The sequence below is a fragment of the Mesoplodon densirostris genome, chromosome 19 (genome assembly GCF_025265405.1).
Source record: "Mesoplodon densirostris isolate mMesDen1 chromosome 19, mMesDen1 primary haplotype, whole genome shotgun sequence".
NCBI lineage: Eukaryota > Metazoa > Chordata > Mammalia > Artiodactyla > Ziphiidae > Mesoplodon > Mesoplodon densirostris.
Window position 1 is genome coordinate 7,311,833 of NC_082679.1, and position 14,436 is coordinate 7,326,268.

General features: G+C 48.4%; 1 protein-coding gene, 1 non-coding gene and 1 pseudogene across 2 annotated transcripts; all 3 read right to left on the minus strand.

Annotated features, from left to right (window-relative positions):
- Nucleotides 1–2,864: 2,864 nt before the first annotated feature.
- On the minus strand, nucleotides 2,865–5,971 carry LOC132479548 (uncharacterized; annotated as a pseudogene).
- A 110-nt stretch (nucleotides 5,972–6,081) lies between these two features.
- RPS11 (ribosomal protein S11) lies at nucleotides 6,082–8,375 on the minus strand. Its single transcript, XM_060083999.1, has 5 exons — nucleotides 8,269–8,375; nucleotides 7,449–7,580; nucleotides 7,174–7,249; nucleotides 6,716–6,845; nucleotides 6,082–6,258 (listed from the first exon to the last, which is right to left on the minus strand). The coding sequence occupies exons 1-5, from the start codon at nucleotides 8,281–8,283 to the stop codon at nucleotides 6,135–6,137; spliced, it is 477 nt and encodes a 158-aa protein (XP_059939982.1). The 5' UTR covers nucleotides 8,284–8,375; the 3' UTR covers nucleotides 6,082–6,134.
- Nucleotides 6,957–7,046, minus strand: LOC132481061 (small nucleolar RNA SNORD35). Its single transcript, XR_009530766.1, has one exon. It is a non-coding gene; the product is annotated as a small nucleolar RNA SNORD35 (small nucleolar RNA).
- Nucleotides 8,376–14,436: the final 6,061 nt, after the last annotated feature.

Below are 14,436 nucleotides of genomic sequence, written 5' to 3' on the forward strand. Positions count from 1 at the left end.
TTCTTTTTAATGGCTGTGTAATATTCCATTGTATATATGTACCACATCTTCTTTAACCATTCCTCTGTTGATGGACATAACTAATTTTAACACTGGTGTCCCTGGAGTTCTCCTGGACCATCACCAGAGGCCACTACCATGCCCCTGGGTCTCTGAAAATCTCAGCCTCCCACCCCCAAGCTCCTTGGGTCCCAGATAGTATCCTGAGACCCAGTGATAGAGTCTTCAGGAGGCTACACCAACATCCCATGGAGTTGGCCACGCTATCCCTGAATCCTGCTAAATCAGACCTGAGCCCTCGCAGAACAACTGCTGTGACCCACTCTAGAACGGTCACAAAGTGCCCTCAGCCCCAGGCTCGCTCCCCACTGCCGAGCCTGAGCGAATCCTTCAGGTTCTGTCAGAAAGCTGAGCGGGGCTCCCCAGGCCCACTCCTGGGTTCTCTCTATTGGTGTCTCCCCATGAAAGACAGATAGACAGACAGACACAGAGAGATGGATAGATAGGTAGGTAGGTAAGTAGGGAGATAGATGATAGATAGAAAAATAGGCAGATAGGTTGGTAGGCAGGCAGTCAGGCAGACAGACAGACCGACGGACAGATGGATGATAGAAAAATAGAGACAGACGGACAAAACAGATGGACAAATAGGTAGGTAGGCAGGTAGACAGATAGACAGACAGAAAAATAGAAACAGGGACTTCCCTGTTAGCGCAGTGGTTAAGAATCCGCCTGCCAATGCCGGGGATATGGGTTCCATCCCTGGTCCGGGAAGATCCCACATGCTGTGGAGCAACTAAGCCCATGGGCCACAACTACTGAAGACCACACACATACAGCCCGTGCTCCGCAACAAGAGAAGCCACCACAATGAGAAGCCTGTGCACCTCAACGAAGAGTAGCCCCCCTCTCCGCAACTAGAGTAAGTCCACACACAGCAACAAAGACCCAATGCAGCCAAAAAAAAAAAAAGAAAAGAAAAATAGAAACAATTAGACAGACTCTCTAGGACATTCTATAACATCCCTATCAGGCAAGAAACTTTCCGCATTTCCCAGGAACTTGCTGTCGTGGCCCCTCATCCAGCTAGATTGCTGCTCCCTCATCCTGAGACCCCACTAAAAAAGGACCCTCAGGGAATTCCCTGGCGGTCCAGTGGTTAGGACTCTGTGCTTTCACTGCCGTGGGCCCGGGGTGGATCCCTGGTTGAGGAATCCCGCAAGCTGCCTGGTGTGACCTAAAAATTAAAAAATAGGACTTCCCTGGTGGCGCAGTGGTTAAGAATCCGCCTGTCAATGCAGGCGACACGGGTTCGAGCCCTGGTGCGGGCAGATCCTACATGCCACGGAGCAACTAAGCCCGTGCGCCACAGCTACTGAGCCCTCCTCTCCCCTCCTCTCTGCACCTGCACGGTAGTGCCCCCTACTGACCCCAGAAAGCAATCACACCTGAGTTCAAAACCAAATCCTGCCTCTTCTAGGTGGGCTTCTCTGAGCCTCGGTTTCTTTATCTGTGAAATGGGATAATAATCGTACCTACTTCAGTAGAGAGCCTTTAATGACTCAAAGGTTTGGCACAAGGCAGATAGTAGAGCATAGTAATAACCTGTTCCCCATACTGCCCCCCCACCTCAGGATGCTGTTAAGGTCCCCAGGGGTGCACTTGATGGTAGGCTCGTAGACACCAGGCCCTGGATCTGTCTTGCTCACTCTTGCATCCCCAGGGGCCAGCACAGGAAACATTAGCAGAATGAATGAAGCCAATAATGAATGACCCTGGGCTGGTTTAATATGTCCCTAAAACTTTTCTAGAATGGCCTTGGTATCCTGTTAGAATGTTCTCGCAGAATCTATATTCACCCCTGAAACAATCCGTGGGTCTGGGATCTGGGACTTCCTATAACGTGAGATCCCAGGGTTTTCCCTTGATGGGCTCAAGGCAGTGTTAAAATATAGCAGCAGGGCTGCTCAAACATACGAACCTGCTCCGATCCCCTTTCCCTAGACTCCACTCACAGACCTCAGGGCCAGTTAAATGAATCCTGGTGCCCGCTCCACACATAATACCCATGCGCCGGCTCTCATACAACCTGGGTATCGCAACCACCAACAGAACCTGCTACAAGACCCTGAGGTCCCACTATAATCCATTATTACTATGTCCTGCTGTAATACCACAGGGGGCTGCAATGATGCTCGCCAGTCTGACTACAGTAGAACATTCCTGTGGTCTGCTGTGACAGATGTGAGGCCATGATACATTATGATATAACCAATATCTGCCCTGTTTTCATGTAACAGGCCTGACACCCGCTGTCTTCATATGCCAGGACCCTGCTATCAAACTGCGCTTGGAGTTAATTTCCCTGCAAAATGGCCACTGGGGCCTCCTATAAGAGGCATGCAATAGAATATTCCAGAAGCATGCTAAAATAGTCTCAAGATCCCATGACAAACCACTAGGATTTGCTATAGTAGACCCAGGGTTGCACAACCATTTAATACCTCTGGGGCCACCTGCCAAAGACTCTTGTCCTTGGGCCTGTCCAAGGGGACTCAGGGCCTGCTACACCAAGACATCACTGGGCTTGGTTCTAACAATAGGCTCAGGAATGCGACATAATCACTTCCCTAAGAAGTATCACTTACTGGAACTAGTTCTACCGCAAACAACACAGGTGAGCATATTTCATCCTCCCAATGGGGCAGGTAGGCAAGATTTTACAGATTAGGAAACTGAAGCTCTGTGGTTCTCGGGGGAGTCAAGCCCAAGGTCCCAAGGTCACGCAGCTAACGACAGCAGGGCTAGAATCTGGAACAGAGCCTGCAGGCTTAATGCTTACATTTGGAGGTTTCTGAGCATGTTCACTGCTTCCGGTTACTCCATGCCTTGAGACCTAGTGTAAACAGATAGGTTAGTGGGTCCCCGGAAAAAAAGAACCAGGAATGGCTTTCTTGACATAAGAGAAGCCATTTTGGCTTAAGCCGTTTTGTGATCTAAGCCTGGCTGCAATGCTTGCCCTTGAACAGGTCTCAGTAATCCTTGATCTTAAGGGAAGTTAGGGAACAAAGGGAAAAGGAAAAGCAGTCAAGAAACAATAGTTCAACAATAAAGCAGAGTCCTAATTCCTCCTCAAGGGATGTACAGAACAGTCTGATACAGTTTTTGAGCTCTTCGGGAACTAAGGCCCCCAGCCAGGTGAAGGACAGAAAAACGTTGACCCTCCTGACTTCCATCAACTAAAGCTTGGACTCTGGCGACCTTTGCCCCAATTCTGTGCTGGATTCTCTGCTCCAGCCCCCTCCTGAATATGCATGTGCCCTTAGCTTAAAACTTCCCCAATTTTACTGTTGCGGAGACACTGCTTTGGGAAAGATCCCCGGTGTTCTCCCTACTTGCTGCAGGTAATAAATCCTTTGTTCTCCTGGTGTTTGGCTCGGTTGTGTCTTTTGGCTTGACACCCACCAAGAGGTGAACCCATTTTTTGGGTAACACTAGGGGTCAAGCCTGGCCTGGGAGAATGTGAGGATTTAACTTTAAATGGACTCACTCCGGGAATTCCCTGGCGGTCCAGTGGCTAGGACTCGGCGCTCTCACTGTCAAGGGCCTGGGTTCGATCCCTGATCAGGGAATGGTGCAGCCAAAAATAAACAAACAAATAAATAAATTCATTCAACTAAACATGTTTGGAGCACCCACAATTTGTTCCAGGCGCTGGGGCTGCAGAGATGCCGTGTCTTCTTGGAGTTTGTATTCCAGGGGTCAACAGGTAAACAAATAAACATGCAGTATCATACAGGATTTGTACAACAAATATACCATAAACGGGTTTTCCTGTCTATGTAAGACACTCAAGCAGGGAAGGGAGATTGGGAGGGTTGGAGGTTCTCCAAGTGGAAAGAGGTCGGTGAGAATTTGAGATTAAGGGATGAGGGAGGGAGCCAGGTGGAAGCCTGGGGTTAGAGGTTCCTCGGGGCAGAGGGCACAGCCAGTGCAAAGGCTCAGAGGAGGGAGCAAGTCAGGGGTGCAGGCAGTGAGGGTGGGGGCGGGCAGGTAGGCAGAGGGGAAGCTCCGAGGCTGTGACCTGGGACTAGGAGTCGAATCTCTAGCTGTCACAGTTCTCTAAGAAAGGCAGGTAACGTCCTCTCCCACTCATCAGACCAGAGAACGGGTACAGCCCTGGGAGCCTTCTCCTTGGAGTTTGTGAGCTGACCCACCAGGAAGCCTGTCGGGTGTCCCCACCAGGCACACGGGCTGCACCCGACACTAGGTAGCCTGATGATGGGGTGCTGAGGAGACGCCCAGGAACCCGCCGCACGGGGAGGAAGCAGGGGAGCCAGGCTGTTGTTTTTGTAAACACGGCGGCCCCACCCCAAACGGAAACACCTGTGGGTGTGGGCTCCTGGAGTGGCCTCAGATCCCCCGCTGGGTCTCTGTTCCCTCTCCGCAGCTCTGTCCCCCCGTCCCTGGGTCCCAGTCCCCCTCCTCAGGGTCTCTATCCCTCCAGCACTGGGTGGGGCAGGCGTGCAGGCTGAACCTCAGGGCGGTTCCCCCCTCTGACCCGTCCCTGCCCCTTCCTGCCCTCTTTGCCGCGGCCCCGCTTCCTCTGGCAGGAACCCCCGCCCTCGCCGGGCCTGGGTAAAAAGGAGCCCCCGGGCCGGCCCAGAGGCCAAGTCCTGGGAGGCGGCAGCGGCGGCCCGCTCTCCTCACGGCCCTGTCTCCCAACCCTTGTACCAGTGCGTGCCTCCGTCCCTGGTACAGGCATGGGGGTCAGGGACCTGGGGACCCCAGCAGCGCCAGGCCCCCAGGGGTGAAGGCAGCGGGGCGACTCCGGCACCTCCCTTCTGCCTGTGCCTCCATCTGTGCCCGGCTGTGGCTCTGGTGAGGATTTCTGCTTCAGATCCCGAAGGCCCTGGGTCCCTCTCTGTGGTGTTTCTCATTGCGTCCGCACCTGTCACCCACCCCACGCGTGCCTCTTTGTCTTTTCTCCAGGCCCATCTCTGCCTCTGGAATCTGAGTCTGTCCCTGGGCTGTGGTCTCCGTCCCAAATCTCTCTCCTGATCTCTGTATCTGACACTCAAGTTCCCTCTTCCTTTCCCCATTTTCCTCTGCTTCTAACAGAAAGGCTTCCTGTCATCACCAACTGCTAAGCTCTCTCCATCCCCCAGGTTTTTCCCAGACAGTCAAGGTCACCACGTCCGGCCCTGTCAGAAATCTCTTCCCCTTCACTTGCCTGGCTCTGCCCCCTTCCTCCCCATCTCCAGTTTCCCTCCTTACCCAAGGCCACCCCACTTGGTCTGTCCCAGATCAGTCCCACCTCCACGGACTTCCTATCCATTTCTGAGCAGCCTGCTGCCCCGCACTGCTGGCTGGCCTTACTAAGCGAGTTAGCCTAAAGGCTAATTTCCTTACTTGCGTCCTTAGGCAAAGAAAGTGTCCATAATCCGACACGGGGAGCTCAACTACTCCTTGGGGGACCCCAGGCAGAGAACTTGCCCCCTCAGATGAGTTTGCTTATCTGCAAATGGGCATGGTGTCCACTTGGGAGGGGATGGTGGAGCACGCAGCGGGGAAGGCGAGCGCCTCGCTTCCCCGCCCCACTCCTTCCCTGGCAGGGTAGACAGTCCCAGGTTGAAGTCAAGGCCCTCATAGCTGCGAACCGCGCAGCTGTGCACTCCTCAAGCGCACCCAACACGTGCCGACCCCCAGCAAAGCCCAGAGGGCCACTACTTCTTCCTTACCCTCCCCTCGGAGGCTAGAAAGGGCCCAGCGTCTAGAGAACCCAGGAACCTCCACCCTCATTCACTTCCTCCCCAGAGACTTGCAGGGGGAGCTCAACACCAAGTAGAAGGCATTAGGTACTCCGACACCAAAAGCTGACGAGGACCAAAAGACCAGAGAAGGGCAGCATCTTGGTACAGGTTGTCTTCACCCAGAGACGAGAGGGCAGGAAGCAGGATTTGGTCCCCATCCTTACGCCCCCAGAGGATGAAAAACAGCCCCATCTTTCACATCAACCCCACTTAATTCCCAGGGACACCCCCTCCCTCTGATAAGGGCATGGATACGGAACCTGGCCCGTGACTGGGAAAATAACTTTTATTTTGTTTGGGGCAGTGGGCAGGGGTCTGGTCTTAGAACTTCTGGAACTGCTTCTTGGTGCCGGCAGCCTTGGTGACCTTGAGCACGTTGAAGCGCACCGTCTTGCTCAGGGGCCGGCACTCGCCCACTGTGACAATGTCACCAATCTGGACGTCCCTGTGGGGGTGAGCAGCGCCACGTCAGAGGGACTCTGCCCCAAGCAGGCCCTAAAGGCGCCTTTCTCACTGTCTCCAGGCGGAGGCCTGTCACCTTTGGCTCCTCCAAACCCCAACCAAGCTGCTATTTCCAGTGCCATCTGCACTGCACGCCGCCCTGTCGTTATTTATTGAGCGGTAACTATGAAAGGCGCCAAGCTCAATGCCATGCAGAGAATGCTCCAACCCTTCCAGGACAGAAGACCTCCAACTAGCACCTCCATTTTGCAGAGAACGGGAGGCTCCCAAAGACGGTAATACAGGGTCCCCTCACTAACCGCCCCCGCCCCCCACAGCTGACTACCTTCACACGGCAGCCAGGGCGTCCTGTTAACGGCCAAGGCACATCCCAAGTCACTCAGAGTCTTGTGCAGCCCACCCCCTCCTCTGTGCCTGGGAGGGCGGCTCACCGTGCTCACCTGAAGCAGGGGGACAGGTGCACAGACATGTTCTTGTGGCGCTTCTCGAAGCGGTTGTACTTCCGGATGTAGTGCAGGTAGTCTCGGCGGATGACGATGGTCCGCTGCATCTTCATTTTGGTCACCACACCTGGGGGGACGGGGCAGACCCCGGGTCAGGCCCCACAGGGAAGGGAGCCGTGGGCAGCCCAGGGCATGCTGGGAATCGGGGGCCGCTGAGCAGGGTTCCCAAGAAACCCTGCTCCTGGCATCAGCTGTGCCAACTGCTTTCTCAGCAGTGCCCGGGGTGGGCATCTGAAGACCATCGTGAAAATAACAGACATCATCTGCCAGTGCCCCCCACAACCAGGAGTCTGCCAACCCCTAACTCACCCAGGACCCCGGAGTCTCAGGGTCCCCAGCCCCTCCTCCCTCAGACCCGGGAATTTGAACGCAAGCCCCCAGAGGTCCTCACTTACCAGACAGGATTCGCCCTCGGATGGAAACGTTACCAGTAAAAGGGCATTTCTTGTCAATGTAGGTGCCCTCGATGGCCTGAAGGGATAAGGAGGATTAGCGAGCCCTGAATGGTAGTTCCTGAAAAGAACAAGGGGTGTGGCCTCCCTGTAGACACAAAAACTTCGATTCCCAGCAGCCCCTGCAAACAGCCACTCAGATGTGGGTAGGGCAACTCAGTTTGGGCACACGTGCAGGGAAACAGGGATCTCCTTCTTTCTTCTGAGGGTCCCCATACCTCCTTCGGTGTCTTGAAGCCCAGACCAATGTTCTTGTAGTATCGCGGGAGCTTCTCCTTGCCAGTTTCTCCAAGCAGGACCCTCTTCTTATTTTGAAAGATGGTCGGTTGCTTTTGGTACGCACGCTCAGTCTACAGGGATGAGGGGGAAGCTAGTAAGCTGGCAGCAGGCAGCAACCTTGTCTGGAAAGCTTCACAAACCCCCCAGATCTCATCCTCCGCAGTATTTAACTCCCCAAACGCTGCACTCACCCAAATTTACCCCTAACCCAGACTCAACTCTAAACCCGGGGTTACGTCGGTATTTACGGTGTAAAGCACCTTCCACCGCCTGCAGAATTCACCCCCTTAAAACCCAGAGATACAGAATCATCCCTCTAATACCCTGGACACCCTTCAGCAAGAATTATTCTCCAAGACACAAAGATACCCACCCAGGAGTCACTCCTTATTAATTACATATGGCTCCAAAATTAAATAGCAAAACGATGGGCTCCCTGGAGTAGCCCTTAGGACTCAGTTCTCACAGTGTTAACCCTACAGCCTAAGGCCTCCAGAAAAACACTCCGTAAGCGTTGGGTTTTAAAAAAGATAACTCCTAAAAAGCTTGAGCCTTAATTACACCCTGAATGCGGAGCTCCTAAGATTTAGGAGGCGCCAATCGATATTAACGCCAAGACACGCGCCCTCTGCCCAAATTTCTCTGGGAAATCGAGGACGCCCAGAATTAACCCCCAAACTGGGGCGCGGACTCCCGCTCTCCAGGACACGCCCCTGAAGCCCGGGCCCCGCTAGGCCTGCGTCAGCCCCGAGCCCGAACCTGAATGTCCGCCATCTTCCCGGCCGCCTGAAAAAAAGGAAAGCCGCGGCGGACTCCGGGTTTCCTTATCGATTGCACAGAAGCTAGAGAGGAAGTGACGAAAGAGGGGCAGGGTAACACGGTTTGAGGCGGAGCCTTGGCGAGACTCTGATTGACGGACTGCCCTATCAAAGCACGCGATTCGGAGACCGCACGGACGCTGCCATGACGTTCACGGCAGAGGGGCGGGAAGCGACAGGCACTGTCTCGCGAGACTCTTAGGCCATCATTGCGCGCCAGCGCGCTAGGTCACGTTGAGAAACAGTGGCCAGCCTTGTTATCGCGAGAGTTGTCGGGAGGCGGTCTTGTTTCTGTGGGGAGTGGGACCACGTGGGGTTTGGAGACAGCGTGGCTGTGTCCGCTCAGGGTTTAAATGGGTTGTGGCGGCGGCCATCTTTTTGCAGGACTGGAGACCGGAAAGTCTTAGGAGCATGCATGTTCTGCGGCGCCGCCATCTTTGTGAGGGGCGGACACTACCCACGAGTTTTGTGCTGTTTAATGAACGTTGTTTTCTTCTATGGGCCATTTCATCCCCAGACAATGGTTTCGTGAAAAATTAAATTAAATTAAATTAAAAAAATAAAAAGGCCTTCTACTGATTGTCTGTAATAGCGCTGTCCAATAGTAGTTTCTGCTGTGATGAAATGTTCTGTATCTGCGCTGTCCAACACAGTAGCCACTGGCACTGGAAGTGGGGTGCGTGCGACTGAGGCCCCGAATTTTTAACTTTTTTTTTTTTAGGTAAGAAGTGGATTTATTTAGAGAGAAACATACTCCACAGACAGAGTGTGGGCCATCCCAGAAGGTGAGAAAGGCCCTAACTTTAATTTTATTCGATTTAAATATAAATAGCCACATGGGGCTAGTATCTACTGCGTTGGTCAGTGCACGTCTATAACTGAATACTAATTTACTGTTTTATAAATTCTTGTAAAGCAAAATCTAACAGAACAATTGCCATGTGCCTGGCATTGTGCTAACACTCTAAGGATGGTTCGGTTACTATTCCCATTTTGCAGATGGGGAAACTGAGGCATTAGTTGCTCCAGGTTTTGCAGAAAATGAGAGGCAGAGGTGGGAATTGAACCTGGGCAGTCTGGCTCCAGCGTTCTTAATCTGTAACCTTTTGAAGAAGGAAGATTTGAGTCCTTTTTACAGTCACTTCACACTTAATGAGCACCTATTTGGTACCCGGCCCCCTTCTGGGCAGTGGTGGCAAGAACCCGGTGTCTCAAACCAACCCTGACAGCTGTCCACACTCTAACTGACTTGCACCTTGTTGGGAGATTTCAAACTTCAGACCTTGGCAAGGATAGGTGTCTAATGCCTCTTTCCTTAGTTAAGTCTTGGTCTAAAATTTCCCAGTGCTCTAACTCCACGGAGTGTGGTTCTCTCTAAATAAATCCACTTCTTACCTATCACAGTAAATAAATAAATAAATAAATAAATAAATAAATAAATAATAAAACCCATGGGGAATATACAGAATATTCAGTGATTTCGTGTTAGGACAAGTGTGCAACCATCTGAAAAAAAAATAAAGTTGGATTTCTACCACCTACTGTATGCCAAAGTAAATTTCTGATGTGTAAAGATAAAATTTAGGTGGGTTTGGGGAATTAAACCACAAATGTACTAGAAGAAAACATGAGTTTTGTTTTCTTCACTTATGAGTCTAGTAAAGACTTCTTTTTTTTTTTTTTTTTGGCCACACAGTGCAGCTTGTGTCATCTTAGTTCCCATGGCAGTGGAAGCGCAGAGTCCTAACCACTGGACAACCAGGGAATTCCCTAGTAAAAACTTTTTTAAGCATTGCATTTAGAACATAAAATCTGTGCTCCCAACAAACTTATACACAGGTCACAAAATATTATTCTTTTGATTTTTCTTCAATTTTTTTAAAAAATTGAAGTATAGTTGATTTACAATGTTGTGTTAGCTTCAGGTGTACAGCAAAGTGATTCAGTTATACATATATATGTATATATATTCTTTTTGATTCTTTTCTATTATGTTATTACAATATATTGAGTATAGTTGCCTGTGCTATACTGCAGGACCTTGTCATTTACCTATTTTATGTAGTGTGAATATGTTAATTCCAAACTCCCCCTGCCCCCTCGCCTTTCATGCTTTCTTATTTATCCTTTGTTTCCTCTTCCCCACTAAAATGAGGGCAGGAATTTTCGTTGCCTTTGTTCTCCAGGGCTTCTGGTGACTGTCACATAGTAGGTGCTCAGTTTGTCCTTGTTGAATAACTGACCAAATGAATGAATGGAGTATTAGATACACCAAAATGTCCACTTACAGGCAGATGGGTAAATCCTGGCATACCTTGATCGTGGACCACTCTGCAAGCACGTAATAAACATGAGGTAAGTCAACCAATCCGGAAATGAAAACACTGCCAGACACGTTTCATTTTTTAATCTTTAAATTTGCGATGACTTCTGAATAGGGATTTCATGCACATGGTACAAAATTCTAAAAGTACAAAGTAAATTGTGAAAGATGAATCTTTCTCTCACTGTTCTCCCTGGATACGCGCACCCAGTTTCCCTCTGCAGAAGCAATTGCTGTCACCCTGTTATCATCTGCCAATGTGTCTTCCAAACTATTCTACCCTCTGTTGAATTTGTATGTGGACAAAACAAAGTGCAGAACAAGAGGCACAGCATGACCCATTTATTCAAATGTTTATGGACAATCTATAGGACGACTGCATTTTTTTTACATATATATTTCTTTTTCATATTCTTTTCCATTATGGTTTATCACAGGATATTGAATACAGTTCCCTGTGCTATACAGTAGGTCCTTGTTGTTTAATGCATTTTTTTAAAGCTTATTACATGATATAGTTGTGGCTTATCTTTTTAGATATTACAGACTACATTGTCCAATAACAGCCATTAGTTACATGTGGTTATTTAAATTGAATAACATTTAAAATTCAATTTTTCACTCATTCTATTTATATTGCAAATGCTCAGTAATCACATGTGGCTGGTGGCTTGCATATTGAACAGTGAAGATTTAGAATATTTTTTATCAACATAAAAAATGCTCTTATAGACAGCGAAGGCTGGTTGCATATATATGTATATATAATATATATGATGTCTTTTAAGTTGTAATAACTTCAGAAATATAAATGCTACAAACTTACAAAAAAATCATTTGAAGTTTAATTATTTAAATTTCTTTTACACTTAATAGCTTTGTGAATTTTGAACGATACGTTTTTAAAAATTTATTTTATGAAAGTATAGTTGATATACAATGTTGTTCATTTCTGCTGTACAGCAAAGTGATTCAGTTATACATATATATACATTTTCATATTCTTTTCCATTATGGTTTATCACAGGATATTGAATATAGTTTCCTGTGCTACAGAGTAGGACCTTGTTTTCCCAACCTATATATAATAGTTGGCATCTGCTAATCCCAAACTCCCAATCTATCCCTCCCCCCAGCCCCGCATAGCAACCACGTTTGTTCTCTATGTCTGTGAGTCTGTTTCTCTTTCATAAGTTCATCTGTGTCATATTTTAGATTCCACATATAGGTGATGAATGATACATTTTTAATTATCATTGTTTCAGTCCCTCTGGGGTAGCATTGAGGGACTTTTCATTTTAGAACCTGCTATGTCTTCCCCCCAGTGACCTTGTAGTAGCTTTACAATTTATTTTTTGAAGAAAAAGTAAGTTCTGGAGTTTTTGAATGACCTAGAAAGGATCTATGATCTTTAGTTAAAAAAAAAAAAAAAAAAAAAAAGCAGGACCCGGAGTTGCTGTCTACAATGTGTGCTAAACTATGTACAAAAGTTACATATAAAAGTCTGCATAAAAGTTTCTAACTTAGAAAAAAGCCTGGAAGGAAATGCATTGATATTGCCCTGGTGGTTTACATCTCCAGGTGGTGAGATTAGGTATGATTTACTGTCTGGTGTCTTAAATGCTCAATATTTTGCAAATTGCTCAGAGCAGCTGGTGAGATTTTGATAAGGGAAAAGTAAAGAAAAGAAATACTGCTTCACTCTGAAGGGGTGAGGGCAAATCGGAGATGTTTAGGTCCTTAGTTTCTAGACATTTTTGATCACAACCCACAGTAGGAAATGCATTTTGCATTGTGACCAAACACACACACCTCTCTCTCACCCTCCTCTGCCTTCCTCTCCGCCTCTTTTCTAATTTTTAAGTCTTTTAACTCTCTCCTTTCCTTTCTGTAGTACACTGATTTTTTTCCTTTTCATCTCTATTCAATTTCATTATCATCCCTATTATTTAATTTATTTATTTATTTATTTGGCTCCACCAGGTCTTAGTTGTGACATGCAGGATCTTTCTTTTTTTAGTTGCGGCAAGCGCAATCTAGTTCCCCCTGCATTGGGAGCGTGGAGTCTTAACCGCTGGACCACCAGGGAAGCCCCTCAATTTCATTATTATTTTAAGGCTGCTTACAACCCACCACATCGATTTTTTTGAACTGCAGTGTGAACAGCTTTGGTGCCCGATAATAAACTTCAGCCAACTCTAGTTACCACTTGAGGGCGTATTTCCCTGTCTCTGCCAGATTTCAGACATTTACTAGCATTTCACAACAGAAACCCAAAAAGCTAGGAGACCTGGAGACCCTCGCCCTCCCCAGTGAGCACAGAAATGTCTGTTGAAACAAGACGTTACCCATACACCCCACCCACAGACCAGGGTCTCCAGGGTTGCTATAGCCCAGGAGAAGAGGCTGACCTGGGACTGGCGCGTCACGTTCTGTTGGAGGGTGCTTTGGTTGTGGGCAGTTGGGCAAGATGGAACTGGAGCTTTGCAAACGTTAATTCTGTTAGCCCAGAGGTTCCGATTCCCTGTACTTGTCCCACAGGAATGATTAAGGTTATGCCTGGAGATTTCACTTGCATTCTGAGGAATGATGAGCATCTTCTCATGTATTTATTGGCATTTGTGTATCTTCTTTGGTGAAACGTGTTTTCAGGTTTTGGCCTAAGTTTTATTTGGTTATCTCTGTTACTGAGTTTTAAAAGAGTTTTTTCTATATATTTGGCATTCAAGTCCTGCAAGAGATGACATGCAAATAACTTCTCCCAGTCTGACTCGTCTTCATCTTTTTAATGGTGGGCGTCTTTAGAAGTGGCAAGTTTTACATTTTTAAGCCAAATATAAGGGATTGTGGTTTCCAGGGAATTATATTGTGCTGCTTTTACATGCAGTCCTGTTAAACTTAAGACAAACTCTGTGGTTTTCAGTTGCTTCTGTAGGCAGCTCTGCTGGTGAGCGGGAGCCCCAGGAGGGGTAGGGAACCACCCACTTGCAAAATGATTCTTAGAGAAAATTTAAGCCACTGTGGTGTCTTAGACATTTTGGAGATTAAGCAAGAGAGAATGGCACAGTGCACCAAGTTATGATCTGCCCCGTGAACCAACTAGCCAGTACTGCCCACCAGTCCCAAGGGCAGCATGAATCTAGCTTTCTTCCCAGCACAGATCCCTCTGGGTGTCATCCTGGCTGACACCGCTGACTACACACAACCCTCCTCAGGAAGGTGGGGATGCGGGCCCACCTGGGTCAAGTATTGAGAGGTGACCAGGGGTGACTGTCCAGGGCTGGGTACCCTAATGTTTACCCTTTCAGTGACTTACGCTGGCAGATCTAACAAGCCTAGTTTTAATCTTACAAAGAACCAAGAGCTTCCAAATCCCCCTTTCTCTAATGCCTAACCATTTACAAAATGTTCTCTCGTCCATTTCTTCACATTAAGCGTGGCCTGGTGTGGCAGACTGGGAGAGACCACATGCCCCACAGTGAGGAACCGGTTTTAGAGAATGGTGGCAATTCCATACTTTGCAGCTGAATTAGGGAAGACAACTTTATGCAAACTGGGCAACACCAGGCTCTACAGGTCGTAAATACCAATCCCATAGGCATCTCAAATTCCTTGGCATGTCAATCTCTACAAAGGTCAACTCCTCCACGAAAGGCAGTTTCTAATCCATCATCTGCAGAAAGAGCACAGCCAGTTTTATTCTTCAAAGCCTCCCAGCAGCCGAGGGCCTTGCTCCCCTGGGCCTGCCTCTATGGCAGACACACACTGCAAAGACGCCAAATTTCT

What these genes read in the sequence shown, in the direction of transcription:
- RPS11 (XM_060083999.1), bottom strand. An exon ending in CCGAGGGCGAATCCTGTCTG is followed by an intron (nt 6,846 to 7,173) that starts GTAAGTGAGGAC and finishes CCGTCCCCCCAG; the next exon opens with GTGTGGTGACCAAAATGAAG. An exon ending in CACCTGTCCCCCTGCTTCAG is followed by an intron (nt 6,259 to 6,715) that starts GTGAGCACGGTG and finishes TCACCCCCACAG; the next exon opens with GGACGTCCAGATTGGTGACA.